Raw genomic sequence first — 14,897 nt, 5'->3', positions numbered from 1 at the left:
AAGCTCCATTTCATTCACCTTCTACCATCCTGGTAGTCAAATGATAGAATGATAATGGAGTTGTTGGCTAATCATAGCAATTAATCATTGGAAGTCCGTCTACAACAGACTGAGAAAAGATATGTGAAAAACCCCAGGGGTGGAGAGCTTTGGGAACCATAGGTTCAAAGTCATCTTTTTTGACCCCATGTTACATGTTCGTACTCTTGTATCACCCAGTGTTATTTCAATACCAAAACAAATACTGAAAATGGGGAGACAAGAGAGAGATGCACTCTCTCGACAGGATGCACTGCAGCAACTCGCCAAGGCTTCTTCGGCAGCACCTCCTAAACCCACGACCTCTACCCCCGAGAAGGACAAGGGCCTAGCGCTAATGTTTCCAAACTCCAAGAAGGAAGTGGAGCGCATAATAAGCGTCTGCAAAGGATAAAAAACGCCCGCTCAGCCCGCCACTCGAGCAGAATATCGGGCTGATCGATTGCGGGCAGAAACCCGCAAAAACACCTGCAGGAGAGAAAGGCGTTTTTTTTTACTTACCTTGGCCACCTTGCCGTGAAGCATCGGCCCAGAAGCAGCCAGCCGCCTGATGCACGCCTCCTGATACTGTTGGTGTTTTTGCCCGGGGATGCTGCAGGGGGCAGTACCGGGATGATGCGCACGATGATGATGTCACGATCTCCGGGCGAAGGAGATCGGGGCGCAATGCCATACCACCGCCGCAAAACTCCCGCCAAAGTTAGCGGGAGTCGCTGATGTCACCGCGCCCGATCGCAAATCCGTTTGCGCCCCTATTATCACCGCCCCCCCCCCCACCCCCGGGGCACTAACGGGAGGGGCAAAGGAGCCCAATTTCTCCCCCATTAATGAGTCTTGCCTTTGCAAGGAAGAATATGTTAGGCAGTGTCCTCGGTCCTTAGGAGGACCGAGTGAGGAGTGTGAGAGGACAGTGACCACAGTAGTATTAATAACGAGAGAGATGGACGGTAGATTGTGATAGGGAGAGAGGGCGGTTGGAGGCCAGTTGTTTCAGATGGATTCCCAATCAGGCAACAGGTTATTCCTTATATTTTGTCCAGAAGTATAAGACACGAGTTAGTGAAGGGTCCCCACATACAAGGAATACCCAACTTTGGATTTTATAAGAATGTTGAGTTAACATTAAAAGCAGCAGCAAAGGAGGAAAAATTGTACATTTTCTAACTGACAGTATTGCCTCCCACCAAACCAGAGGCCGGAAAGGTTTTGTTAACTAAACAGCTACAAACCACAAATTCAGCTGTTCTTCAAAAGACAAGTTCTTATTAAATGACAATAATTTTGACTGTCCAATTGCTTGTAACTGAGGGCCGTGCTTTGGTTGACAACGTCTCATCCATCAATCAGTCTGTCTGTCCTCAGCTACGGCCTTCCACCTATCTCCAGTATTACTTCAAGTGGCATTGCCTTCATGGTTAACAAGGCCTTTTCTTTAAATTGAGGAGCCACAAGAGCCACAAGTTTATTTCCAGGTGCACTTGTGATGTCCTCATTGCATTGCATCCTTGTAAACATTGAAAAATAGCCGGCAAACATTTTTTTCATGAAGTCGGTGCCTCTTCAGAACGAGGAACTGAATTGAAGAAATGCAGCTTGATGGTGAATGATGCTGGTTCCTTCACTTTGCTCCCCAACTTGAGCATTTGATAAGATGCTGTTAACTAAAGTAGAAGCCCACAGAATTAAATAAATTATTGACCTGGTTAGGAAATTGGCTGAGGGGCAGGAGACAGGGAGCAGGGATAATGGGCAGGTTCTCAAATTGGTAGGATGTGACTAGTGGTGTCCCGCAGGGATCTGTGTTGGGACCTCAACTATTCACAGTATTTATTAATGACTTCGATGATGGCATGGTAAGTCATGTATCCAAGTTTGCCGATGACACAAAGATAGGCGGCATTGCAGGCAGTGTAGATGAAAGCATATCATCATCAGCATCACCATGGGCAGTCCCTTGGAATCGAGGAAGACTGGCTTCCACTCTTAAAATGAGTCCTTAGGTGGCTGAACAGTCCAATATGAGAGCCACAGTCCCTGTCACAGGTGGGACAGACAGTGGTTGAGGGAAGGGGAGGGTGGGACTGGTTTGCCGCACGCTCCTTCCGCTGCCTGCGCTTGATTTCTGCATGCTCTCGCCGATGAGACTCGAGGTGCTCAGCGCCCTCCCGGATGCACTTCCTCCACTTAGGGCGGTCTTTGGCCAGAGACTCCCAGGTGTCGGTGGGGATGTTGCACTTTATCAAGGAGGCTTTGAGGGTGTCCTTGTAACGTTTCCTCTGCCCACCTTTGGCTCGTTTGCCGTGAAGGAGTTCCGAGTAGAGCACTTGCTTTGGGAGTCTCGTGTCTGGCATGCGAGCAATGTGGCCTGCCCAGCGGAGCTGGTCGAGTGTGGTCAGTGCTTCAATGCTGGGGATATTAGCCTGGATGAGGGATTTAGACAGGTCAATCGTTGGGCAATAAGGTGGCAGATGGAGTATAATGTGAGGAAATCTGAGGTTATTCACTTTGGTAGGAAGAATAGAAAAACAGAATCTTTTTTAAATGGTGAGAAACTATTAATTGTGGGTGTTCAGAGAGATTTGGGTGCCCTCGTACAGGAAACACAGAAAGATAGCATGTCGGTACAGCAAGCATATAGGAAGCCAAATGGCATGGTGTCCTTTATTGGGGGTTGGATTACTACGAGTAAGGAATTCTTGCTACAATTGTACAGGGCTTTGGTGAGACCACACCTGGAGTACTGTGCACCGGTTTGGTCTCCTTATCTAAAGAAGGATGTATTTGCCTTCAAGGTGGTGCAGCGAACGTTCACGCAATTGATTCCAGGGATGAGAGGGCTGTCTTATGTGGAGAGATTGAGTAGATTGGGCCTATACTTCCTATAGTTTAGAAGAATGAGAGGTGATCTCATGAAACCATAATAAGATTCTGAAGGGAATTGGATGCTGAGAGGTTGTTTCCCTGGCGGGGGAGTCTAGAACTAGGGGGCACAGACTCAGGATAAGGGGTCGGCCATTTAAAACTGAAATGAGGAGACATTTCTTTACTCAGAGGGTTGTGAATCTTTGGAATTCTCTACCCCCAAAAACTTGTGGATACTGAGTCATTGATTATATTCATGCTGAGATCGATAGATTTTTGGAGAATCAAGGGATAAGGGGCTCAGGCGAGAAAGTGGAGTTGAGATCAAAGATCAGCCATGATCTTATTGAATGACGGAGCAGGCTCGAGGGGTCGAATGGCCTACTCCTGCACCTAGTTCACATGTTATGTTCTTATGTTCATGTTTGTGACTAATTGTGGCCAGTTCTGTCCTGTGACCTCTACGCCCTCAAGGAAGTGGTTTGAATGACTTAAACTCATTCCATTTAGAGCCTTCAATGGGACAAGATCCCAGCTCCAACAGGTGAAAGGACATGCCTTTTACGTGACTGAATTTAAGGGAATGCATTCGAAAATGCACCAATTTTATCGCTTTTAGTGTTACCTGGGGTATCCTATTATGTTGCAGACTTGCTTTCCGTGATCGGTGTTCCAGTTGTCATAACAGACTGGCCTCCAGCCATAAGTGGCAAACTTGGCATAAAGCACAAATTCTGTGCCTGCCAACCGAACTGTAATTTAAAAGCAGACACAAAATTGTAAGAAACGGTGTAGGCCCCATCACAAAACTCGCTCAGTTAGGTTCAAGCTAGCATGTTCCATTTTAATGTGTAACCGTGATTAAACTGTGGCTGATTAATAAGCAAATTCTAATCGATCATTGGCCGGTACAATATGCAGTGACTTTTGTGTGAGGTTTGAGGACTTGTTGCCACCCTACATACTGTTGCACTGTTGTCCTCTGGAACAGATACTAATGCAGATACCTTCCTTTCAATTAAAGCAAAGTTGTAATATTTTGTACACTGACATTGAGACTTTGCACACAGACACTAACTCAAAGACACAATAAGGAATATCACATTTGTGGTGAAACTAGTGTTGAAGCTATCAGCGCTCACCATTATTGAAGGGTAAATCAGACAGCAAATTCCGACCACTGTGCATACACAGTTAAAAGCGGAAATCCAGAAATTGCTGTCAGAGTTACCCAGCTCCTCCAGGAACGTCGCTATCCCAGTATCTCGCCAAGAGACTCGGCGTTGAAACACATGGAAGGGCGTGAATTTGGGGCACTTACAGGATAGAAACCCACTAAACTCGACCAACTTCATCGCCGCTGGGTCAAAATCCTGGAACTCCTTCCCTAACAGCACTGTGGGAGCACCTTCACCACACGGACTGCAGTGATCCAAGAAGGCGGCTCACCACCACCTTCTCAAGGGCAATTAGGGATGGGCAATAAATACTGGCATTCCCAGCGACGCCCACATCCCATGAATTCCGCCGACTCCTTACCGCCCACGCCAACCCCTTAACGACCTGCGGGGGAATTACGGGGGTCGCGAAGCATACTGCGTACAGTTTTGTTCTTCTTATTTAAGGAGGGATATACTTGGTTTGGAGGCAGTTCAGAGAAGGTTCACTAGTTTGATTCCTGAGATGAGGGGGTGAAGAGATGAAAGGTTGAGCAGGTTGGGCCTATGCTCATTGGAAGAATGAGAGGGGATCTTATTGAAACATATAAGATTCTGAGGGGGCTCGACAGGGTGGATGCAGAGAGGATGTGTCCCCTCGTGGGGGAATCTAGAACTAGGGGGCATAGTTTCAGAATAAGGGGCCGTCCATTTAGAACTGAGACAAGAAGAAATGTCTTCTCTCAGGGGGTTGTAACTCTGTGGAATTCTCTGCCCCAGAGAGCTGTGGAGGCTGGGACATTGAATATATTTAAGGTGGAGATAGACAGATTTTTGAATGATAAGGGAGTCAAGGGTTATGGGGAGTGGGCAGGGAAGTGGAGCTGAGTCCATGATCAGATCAGCCATGATCTTATTAAATGGTGGAGCAGGCTCGAGGGGCAAAATGGCCTACTCCTGCTCCTATTTCTTATGTTTTTATGTTCTTATTAAGAGTGTGATAAGTCTTGATTACTGCCTAACAACCTCACCAGCACTGAAAATTAATGTTTACAAGTGTGGAGTCTCATTCCTTCAGATTTTAATTATTGTTGGAGATTATTTTTTTAATTAAAATTTGAATATTTTTTAAGTAAGTTTTCTTTCTGCCTCTTTTATCTCTCACACTTAATCCCATATTTCTTTCCCTCTCTTTATTTCACTTTCTCTACAGGATTTGGCATTGAATTAACTATTCTAACTTACACTTCCTGGTTCAGACTGCGGGGGGGAAATGGCCTCTTTTTATAGTCCCGTTAGCACCTCCGGGGAGCGCTAATGGGGTGCAATGGCAGTTCTGCCCAGGGGAGGGGGGAAGGGGAGAGCTACAGCCTGCCAGGAAATTGCCCCGGAGGTTTTGGGGGGGCGGGAGGTGCTGTCCCATCATCACCACGCGCGCTAACCCCTCACTGCCCCGCGCTGACCCCTTAACACGGGGGAAATTGTGGGGGTTTCAAAGCTGGATGGTGCACCCCTTTACTCCCCGGGCCGCCATTTTTATTTGTCGGCCGACTCTCGGGTCAGCCCGACAATGGCAGTCCTCGTGTCGACTGGGCCACCATCGATCCGCCCAGCGCTCCGTTCTGGGTGCCGAACTGCTGGCCCGGTTAATCGCGTCCCTGGTGACCCAGTGGTTGCCACAAAAGGGCCTGCAAAGTGCACAGCGGCCTCTTCTTTAATGGAAGGGGAGGGGCGTAGTAGCTCGTCAGCACTAGGTGGAGTATCCGTGTAGCACGGGCCTCAGTACCATGCTCCTACCTCAGGAGCGCCCCTCAATGGAAGGGGTGCACCAGAAACAGCGCTCCACTTCCTTTGAGGGGCGCATGGCCCAATTCTGCATCGGGGTAAGGTTACCGCCCCCAAAATCGGGGCAAAGTGCAATTTCGAGATACACAGTTGCTTGTCCTGGTCACACAGGTCCAGGGTCCCCTGTAGGATCTCGAATCACAGCTTTGGCCCACTGGGCCACCAGGGAGGGTTTTGGCAGGCCAGCGGCCTGGCACCCAAGAGCAGGTGCTAGGCTGCCTATTGGCAGCCCAACCAAACCCGGGGGCATAATTGTCAGGCTGACAAAGCATTTGGCCGACAATTAAAATCATGGCGGCAGCGACGGTGCGTCCTCCCCTTTAAGGGGAGCTACACTGCCATTGGAGAAGGTCTCAGCCTCACTGGACCACGGCGGAAAATGTCGCTGTCGGGGCTGGAGGGGGAACATCAGTGGTGCGCACTGTGATGGTGCACTTAACACGGATTGGCTGCAGCGGATCGGTATGAGGGGGGGGGAACCGGGTCACCGCCGGGATACAGCAGAAGTGGAATTCTGATAATGGCGGCTATTCCACGAAAAGTTGGTGGCCATTGCACCCTGCAGCATGACTGCCGTATTCCGGTGTTAGGATGCCTTAAGAAAGGGGGCAATTTTGGCCCCCTAGTGCTGTTCATTCGTCGCTGACCGCCATGCCTGTGAAATTCTTACACCTCTTGGTTCCCTGGATGAGCACAACTCACTGAGCACACACTCGGGTTCAAAAACTTGGACCTTATGCTCTGAATGGCTCAATATTACACAACACGGTGGCTTTACTCCCAGTATATTTCCACTGGAAATACAGAGTTGCAATAACTAGTTACATGACAGTCCATTTATTTCAGCAGAATATTAGAATTGCATCAATCATTCACAGATGTGTCATTTACAAGTGACGTACATGAATAAATATTGGCCTGCATTTTGCAGTCAGCCCTACCGAAAGGGTGGTGCATGGTGATTCCATTCGGCCCATCATGCAATGTTCCCCCCAGTCTTTGTTGGATGTGCGATGTCTTTACTGGGCTGCAGGCCCATTCACAATTTCCCGCATGCGTAAAATCTCCCATTTGAAAAGCCAGTCCCGGGCAGCGAGGGACCTCCCGACAGCTGTGCAGCTTAGCAGGAACATCGCTGACTTGGCGTTGTTCCTGTGTTGGCTCTTTGCAAGAGCAATCCCAGAAACACAAACTGGGGAGAGAGAGAGGTAGAAACACCCAAACTGGGGAGAGAGGGAGAGAAACGCAAACTGGGGAATGGAGAGAGAGAGTACAGCAAGTGATCAGGAAGGCCAATGGAATCGTGGCCTTTATTGAAAAGGGGATGGAGTATAAAAGCAGGGAAGCCTTGCTACAGTTATACAGGGTATTGGTGAGGCCAGTTTTGGTTTCCATATTTAAGAAAGAATATACTTGCTTTGGAGGCAGTTCAGAGAAGGTTCACTCAGTTGATTCCGGACATGATGGGGTTGACATGAGGAAAGGTTGAGTAGGTTGGGCCTCTACTCATTGGCGTTCAGAAGAATGAGAGGTGATCTTATCGAAACGTATAAGATTATGAGGGGGCTCGACAAGGTGGATACAGAGAGGATGTTTCCACTGATAGGGGAGACTAGAAGTAGGGGGCATAGTCTTAGAATAAGGGGGTCACCCATTTAAAACAGATATGAGGAGGAATTTCTTCTCTCAGGGGGCTGTAAATCTGTGGAAATCGCTGCCTCAGAGAGCTGTGGAAGCTGGGACATTGAATAAATTTAAGACAGAAATAGACAGTTTCTTAACCGATAAGGGAATAAGGGGTCATGGAGAGCAGGCAGGGACTTGAGCTGTGTCCATGATCGGATCAGCCATGATCATATTAAATGGCGGAGCAGACTCAAGGGACAGTATGGCCTACTCCTGATCCTATTTCTTTTGTTCTTATGTTCTAGAGACACAAACTGGGTGTTATGTATCTCACACTACTGTATATAACTGTATCTTACCACGCTATACATGACTGTAACTAGATATGACCTGTAACCACAAGCATACCTTACCACCAGGGGTGCACTTGCGGAAGACACAGCATACCTGTTCCACACAGGTATATAAAGGCAGGCCTCAGGCAAGTGTGGCACTCAAGTGCTGTGAAATAAAGGTGCAGGTCCAGAGTGACCTTGACTTCAGCATGTGCCTCGTGTGAGTCTGTACTGCAGGGTCAGGACTTTACAGTGGCGACGAGTTACGGGATCACAGAATCCACAGAATGGCTACCAACGGCTCAGATGAGAAATACAATGCCGGAGACAATTGGGAGGACTTTATAGAAAAGCTCCAGCAAAGCTTTGTAACCAAAGACTGGCTGGGCGATGATAAGACAGACAAGAGAAGAGCCCATCTCTTGACCAGCTGTGGCTCGTAAACATACGCCTTAATGAAGGACCTGCTGACACCCGAGAAACCAGCAAACAAGTCGTTTGAGGAGTTGAGCACACTGGTGAGAGACCACCTGAAGCTGGCGAGCAGCCTACATATGGCCAGACACAGGTTCTACAACTACAGACGCTGTGTGGGCCAGAGCATACCCGACTTTGTGGCGGAAGTTCAGAGGCTGGCTAGTTTATGTGAGTTCTCCGATGAACTAAGGAGAGAAGTACTGATAGACTTTGTTATCGAAGGAATAGGCCACGCAGGCATATTCCGAAAGCTCATAGAAACCAAGAACCTGACCCTAGAGGCAGCAGCACAATTCACACAGACATTCCTGGCACGAGAAGAAGAGACGAGGTACGACAACTAACGAAACATCGGAACAAGGGGTTCACAGCGTGAGACAAGCGGCTACCCCCACACACAGACAAAGGCAGGAGAGCAGGCCCTCAACAGCAGGCAGTGGTGCCAGAAGCCATCAAGGGCCACATGAACGGCCGTTCACACCTCATCAACCCACAATGCGAGCAATCAACTACAGACTGAGAGAAGCTCAAGAGAGATCAGCCAGATGCAGCTCATCCTTCGGAAACAATGGAAGCGGTCTGTGCTGGAGATGTGGGGAAAGGCACTCAACAAGGGGGTGTCGATTTCAGCATGCTGTTTGCAGAAACTGCAACTATAAAGAGGGCATCTGGCTCGCATGTGCAGAAAAACATCAGCTCAGCTCGTATACGAATCGGAAGGGTAGGAAAGCGGACCAGAAGACGGTGGGGACAATACCCGGGACACCGAGGTACAGCGGGTCAACATGATCAATGTCCACTGTTTTTACAACAAGATGCCTCCAATAATGATGAGGGTCTTACTCAACGGGATACCTGTCAACATGGAACTGGATACGGGAGCTAGTCAATCTCTCATGAGCGTCCAACAATTTGAACAGCTGTGGCCGCACAAAAGAGACAGACCAAAACTCACAAGGGTCGACACCAAACTAAGGACCTATACCAAAGAAATCGTCCCAGTCCTTGGCAGCGCCATGCTCTCTGTCACACACAAAGGGACAGTGAACCGACTTCCCCTGTGGATTGTCCCCGGAGATCTCCTAGCACTGTTGGGGAGAAGCTGGCTGGCAAAATTAAACTGGAAATGGGATGATGTTCACGCCATGTCGTCAGAGGAACGGACCTCCTGTTCAACAGTTCTAAGCCGCTTTGAACATCTCTTTCAGCCAGGTGTGGGCACCTTCAAAGGGGCTAAAGTCAAAATCTACATCATACAGGATGCCAGACTGGTCCATCACAAGGCTAGAGCTGTGCCTTATGTGATGAGGGAAAAGATTGAACACGAACTGGACCGGCTTTTGCGGGAAGGCATTATCTCACCCGTGGAATTTAGCAAGTGGGCAAATCCCATCATCCCAGTCATGAAGCCTGATGGATCCGCACGAATCTGTGGGGATTACAAATCTACCATAAACAGAGTCTCCCTACAGGACCAATACCCGCTGCCCAGAGCGGAGGACCTATTTGCCACATTGGCTGGAGGAAAACTTTTCTCGAAACTTGACCTCACATCTGCGTATATGACGCAAGAACTGACCGAAGCTACTCAGCACCATCAACACACATCGAGGCCTTTTTATGTACAATCGATGCCCATTCGGCATCAGGTCAGCAGCTGCTATATTCCAGCGCAACATGGAGAGTCTGCTCAAGTCCATCCCGGGGACGGTTGTGTTTCAAGACGACATAGTCATCACGGGCAGGGACACCGACTCCCATCTCCGCAATTTGGAGGAAGTACTAAGTCGATTGGATCGGGTCGGCCTAAGAGTTAAGAAATCCAAGTGTCTGTTTCTCGCGCCCGAGGTTGAATTTTTGGGCAGAAGGATTGCCGCTGATGGAATCCGCCCAACAGAGTCCAAAACAGAAGCAATTCGTCTGGCACCCAGGCCCTGGAATGTCTCGGAACTGCGCGCCTTTCTCGGGCTACTCAATTACTTTGGGAACTTTATGCAGAACTTGAGCACGCTGCTGGAGCCTCTCCACGTGCTACTCAGAAAGGGTTGCGATTGGTTTTGGGGGGACGCCCAAGAACGTGCCTTCAATAAGGCACGCAACCTTCTGTGTTCCAACAGTGTTTTAGCCTTTTTTGAGCCAGGTAAAAAGCTAGTTCTTACATGTGATGCGTCAGTGTACGGGGTCGGGTGCGTTTTACAGCATGTCAATGATGCGGGTAAATTACAACCCATTGCTTGTGCCTCCAGGTCACTTTCGCGGCCGGGAATTGATTCAGACCTGGAACACTGTGTTCACAGGTGCACGACGTGTGCCCAGCTGGGTAATGTCCCCAGGGAGGCCCTGCTCAGCCTGTGGCCCTGGCCCACCAGGCCATGGTCACATATTCATGTGGACTACATGGGTCCATTCATGGGAAAAATGTTTCTCATTGTGGTAGATGCATACTTGAAATGGATCGAGTGCATCATTTTGAATTCGTGTACGACATCCACCACTGTGGAGAGTCTGCGTGCGGTCTTTGCAACCCACGGCTTGCCAGACATCCTTGTTAGCGATAATGGCCCATGTTTCACGAGCTACAAATTCCGGGAGTTCATGTCGGGCAATGGCATCAACCATGTCAGGACAGCACTGTTCAAGCCGGCCTCCAATGGCCCGGCGGAACGTGCAGTCCAAATCATTAAACAAGGCATGTTCCGGATTCAAGGACCCTCCCTTCAATGCCGCCTATCGCGTCTCCTGCTGCCTATAGGTCCCGACTGCACTCGCTCACGGGGGTCCCGCCCGCTGAGCTACTTACGAAACGAACACTCAAAACTCGGTTGTCCCTCATTCACCCAGTCCTGACCGACATAGTTGAGGGCAAGCGCCAGTCCCAAAACGAGTACCATGACCGAAATTCAAGGGGGAAATATATAGAAATAAGTGACCCCGTATCTGTCCTCAATCACGCCATGGGGCCCAAATGGCTTGAGGGTACTGTAATAGACAAAGAGGGGAACAGGGTCATCATGGTTAAACTTAACAATGGGCAGATATGCCGTAAGCATCTGGACCAAGTAAAAAAAAGGTTCAGCATGGACACTGAGGAACCTGAGGAAGATCATGAGATGTTGCTCACACCACCACCAGTGAACGAGCAACAAGAACATTCAGCAGCATGCACAGTCCCTGCGGCCAGCCCGGACAGGCCGGAATCACACAGGCGACAGACACTCACGCCAAGGCTCAACAACCAGAGCCCCAACTGCGGCGCTCCACGAGGGAGTGTAGACCACCTGAAAGACTTAACCTATGATCCCATTAAGACTTTGGGGGGAAGGTGATGTCATGTATGTAACCTCTATGTAACACCACTGCAATACTGTATATACTTAAGCAATGCACACCTTGACCACAGGGGGTGAACTTGTGGGAGACACTCCTCACCTGGTCATCCAGGTATATAAAGGGAGGTCCCACGCAGGTCCTGTGAATAAAGGTTCAGGTCATAGAATGACCTTGATAATAGAATGTGCCTCGTGTGGGTTTTGTGCCATTGAGTAAGGACATTACAAGAGAAACACAAACTGGAGGGGGGGGGGGGGAGAGAGAGAGAGAGAGAGAAACACAAACTGGGGAAAGAGGGAGAGAGAGAGAAACACAAACTGGGGGGAGAGAGAGAGAGAGAGAGAAAGACAAACTGGGGGGAGAGGAGAGAGAGAAACACAAAGTGGGGAAAGAGAGAGAGAGAGAAACACAAACTGGGGAGAGAGAGAGAGAAACACAAACTGGGGAAAGAGATAGAGAGAGAAACACAAACTGGGGGAGAGAGAGAGAGAGAGAAACACAAGGTAGAAGAGAGAGAGAGAAACTCAGACTGGGGAGAGAGAGAAGGAGAGAAACACAAACTGGGGAAAGAGAGAGAAAGAGAGAAACACAAACTGGGGAGAGAGAGAGACACACAAAGTGGGGAGGGAGGGAGAGCAGCGGTAACTGGAGCGAGTGAGGTGTTCCTGTCGGTCTGCTGTACGATGTGTTTTGTTCTGGGAGTCGAGCAGCTTTGATGCTTCTCCCTGAGGACTGAGCCTCCCTCCGCTCCCTGAAACTGGGCTTCATCGGTGGGGTGTGGGAGTCAGTGAATTAAATGGTCTGGAAATTCCCCAACCTTGCACCCTGTTTTTCGGCGATATTTCGTCATTTTTGGCGGAAAATGGTGAAACGACAAATTCGCTGGGGTCTTGCACCGGTGGTTTTAAGTATTATGTCTGTGATGTATTTATGAATGACCCCACGAGGCAATGTGTTGTACTCAAACTGTAGAGACCTTGGTCCTTTAGTCCAAACTCCAGAGTGAGGCACAAGCATGGTGAGCAGCCTTTTATACTGGGCCCTGCCACCAGGGCAGGAAACCCCCGGTCTCCACCAGTTACACCCTCTAGTGGTGCCAGCATGTATATACACAGTGTAAACCTTAGCGGTAGTACATCAGGTAAACAAGTCTCCATCTTATGCATCATCATCATAGGCAGTCCCTCGAATCGAGGATGACTTGCTTCCATGTCAAAACGTTCACAGGTGTTTCAATGATGGACCTAAAATTCCAGGTCCGCACTAAATCTTGAAGGGTGGAAGGTGCCTGTGGGTGGATTTTTTTACTGTGTGGTGACTGTTGCACACCAGCCACCACACGGGCTTGACAGAGTTAGGTCTTGGTCCAGTAGCTGTGTGGTTCCATCTTATGCACCCACACTGCACAGAGAGTACATCCACAGTCTGCTTATACAACATCACTCTCCCCCAAGTCCTTTGTGCCAATTACCTTTGCACTATGTGCTCTGGCTTAGCTCTCCCCAGACTTCAGTCCCAATAGCCCTTGTACCTTGGCTGTACTTTGTCTTGGCTCTCTCCCTGTTAACCCCCAAGGCCTTTTGCCACAACGTTGGGTAGTGGTTACCAGTTTGGATGGTTCGATGATGCAGTGGAGGTTCCAGTGGGTTTTGGGCGTAATCCATGTGTGTGTCCATGGCTACATACATCCATTCCCCCCACCCCTCCCCCCCCACAGTGAGATCATACAGCTGGCCCGTTACATTAACATACAGGATCAGACACAGTGGAAGCACAAGGAAAGGAAGGAAAAACATTTTTTTTACAGTTTGTATCATGACACCTTGGTTCATTGACTTACATTCATTACGTTTTACGGTCGTGTGCCAGGATTGGGTAGATTGCATTCATGGTTCAGTCATGGTCAGTACTGAGGTAGCAGTACAGGTATGTGAGGACGCTAGTTCCAGAACAAGCGGATGGGGTCCTAGTCGTCTGATGGTGGGGCTGTGCCCCCTGCTAGTGGGGTGGGCCTGGTTCACTCACCTAGCCAGGACTCAGGGCCTTTGCCGTTGCCTAGTGGTGGGCAGAGCCACAGATGTATGTGGCCTCCCTGTCCTCCTTTGAGGGCTGCAGAATCTTCTGCCTGCTCTCCAATGGTTTTGGGAACCTGGCTGTTCCAGGTCCCGTTTGGGGCACTCGTTGGTTCTGACCTTTTGCACCCGGCCATGGCCGAGGTAGTGACCGGGTCTGGGGGCTGCACCAGCTCCACCCGGGTGTTGGGCAACGGTGGCCGACTGCGTGTATTGGCGCCGTTTTCATTTCCGGGTCCGTGGCAAATAGTGCCATTGGGTGCCTGCAACGTGGGATAGACCTGGGCCAGGGTATCACGATCAGTGCCTTCACCCTCCTGAGGTCGCTCGCTTGCTACTTTTGGAGACACTCTATTCCCAACATCTCGCAACAACATTTTGTTCTTTGCATTAAGAATAGTACCGACAATTCGCAACAACATTTTGTTCACAATCGGTTCATTACATTGATTGCCATGCATACAATGTCTCTTTCAGTTCAGTTGGTTGCCGGTCTCCTTTAAGAGAACCCTGCTGACTTTACCCCAATCAGATCCTTTGTTAGACCCCACGTGTTGGTCCCTCAGCGTTGCACCTCGTGGTCTGGCCGCGGACATCTGTTTTTCAGCCACGCTGCCCCTCGCTGCAGCAGGGACACATCTTGCCTCTGTCCTCGAGGTCGATTGCCTTGATCCTTCTCTCCCGCGATTCTGCCACAAACGCTGGAAGAGTGCCTGTGAATTCGATCTTCCTCCCCAGGAGTCCTGCCACTGGAGCTGGGAAGGTACTTTTAGATCGTTCCAGTTGGATCATTGCCACGCAGTCGATGGACGGTCTGTGCCTCAGGTGCTGCACTGGTCTGTTCTCTGGTGCCTGGCCCAAGTGAAGGTGAGGTTTTGCTCTGCCTCTGAGCACGGGGGACATCGATTGCTGGAGTGAAGAGGTCTTCCCATTTCCACTGGATCTTCCCCATCCACCTTCTTCCGAGTAACATTGGACCATCACCTGCAACAATCCACAGAGGAAACTTGTGCACCACGCCATTATGGATTACACTTACATCCGCACTACCGAGGACTGGGATCAGCTCCTTGGTGTAGGTGTGCAACTTTTCCTGTACTGGAACCAGCTCGGGTTGTTTTTTATTACACAGCCTCTCGAAGGCATCCTGGCTC

The 14,897-nt window shown here is 49.5% G+C and overlaps 1 protein-coding gene across 1 annotated transcript in view; it reads right to left on the bottom strand.

Annotated features, from left to right (window-relative positions):
* Window positions 1-14,897, bottom strand: part of LOC139276388 (transmembrane protease serine 2-like) — a 125,643-nt gene that overhangs the window by 72,910 nt on the left and 37,836 nt on the right. Inside the window, exon 5 of the mRNA XM_070894313.1 lies at window positions 3,527-3,653. Coding sequence (XP_070750414.1) covers window positions 3,527-3,653 — 127 coding nt within the window. The remainder of the gene's footprint in view (window positions 1-3,526; window positions 3,654-14,897) is intronic.

Source organism: Pristiophorus japonicus, chromosome 11 (assembly GCF_044704955.1).
Source record: "Pristiophorus japonicus isolate sPriJap1 chromosome 11, sPriJap1.hap1, whole genome shotgun sequence".
In the NCBI taxonomy this organism is placed as follows: domain Eukaryota; kingdom Metazoa; phylum Chordata; class Chondrichthyes; family Pristiophoridae; genus Pristiophorus; species Pristiophorus japonicus.
Note: the sequence above shows the minus strand (reverse complement) of the source record. Positions and strands in the feature narration are given on the sequence as shown.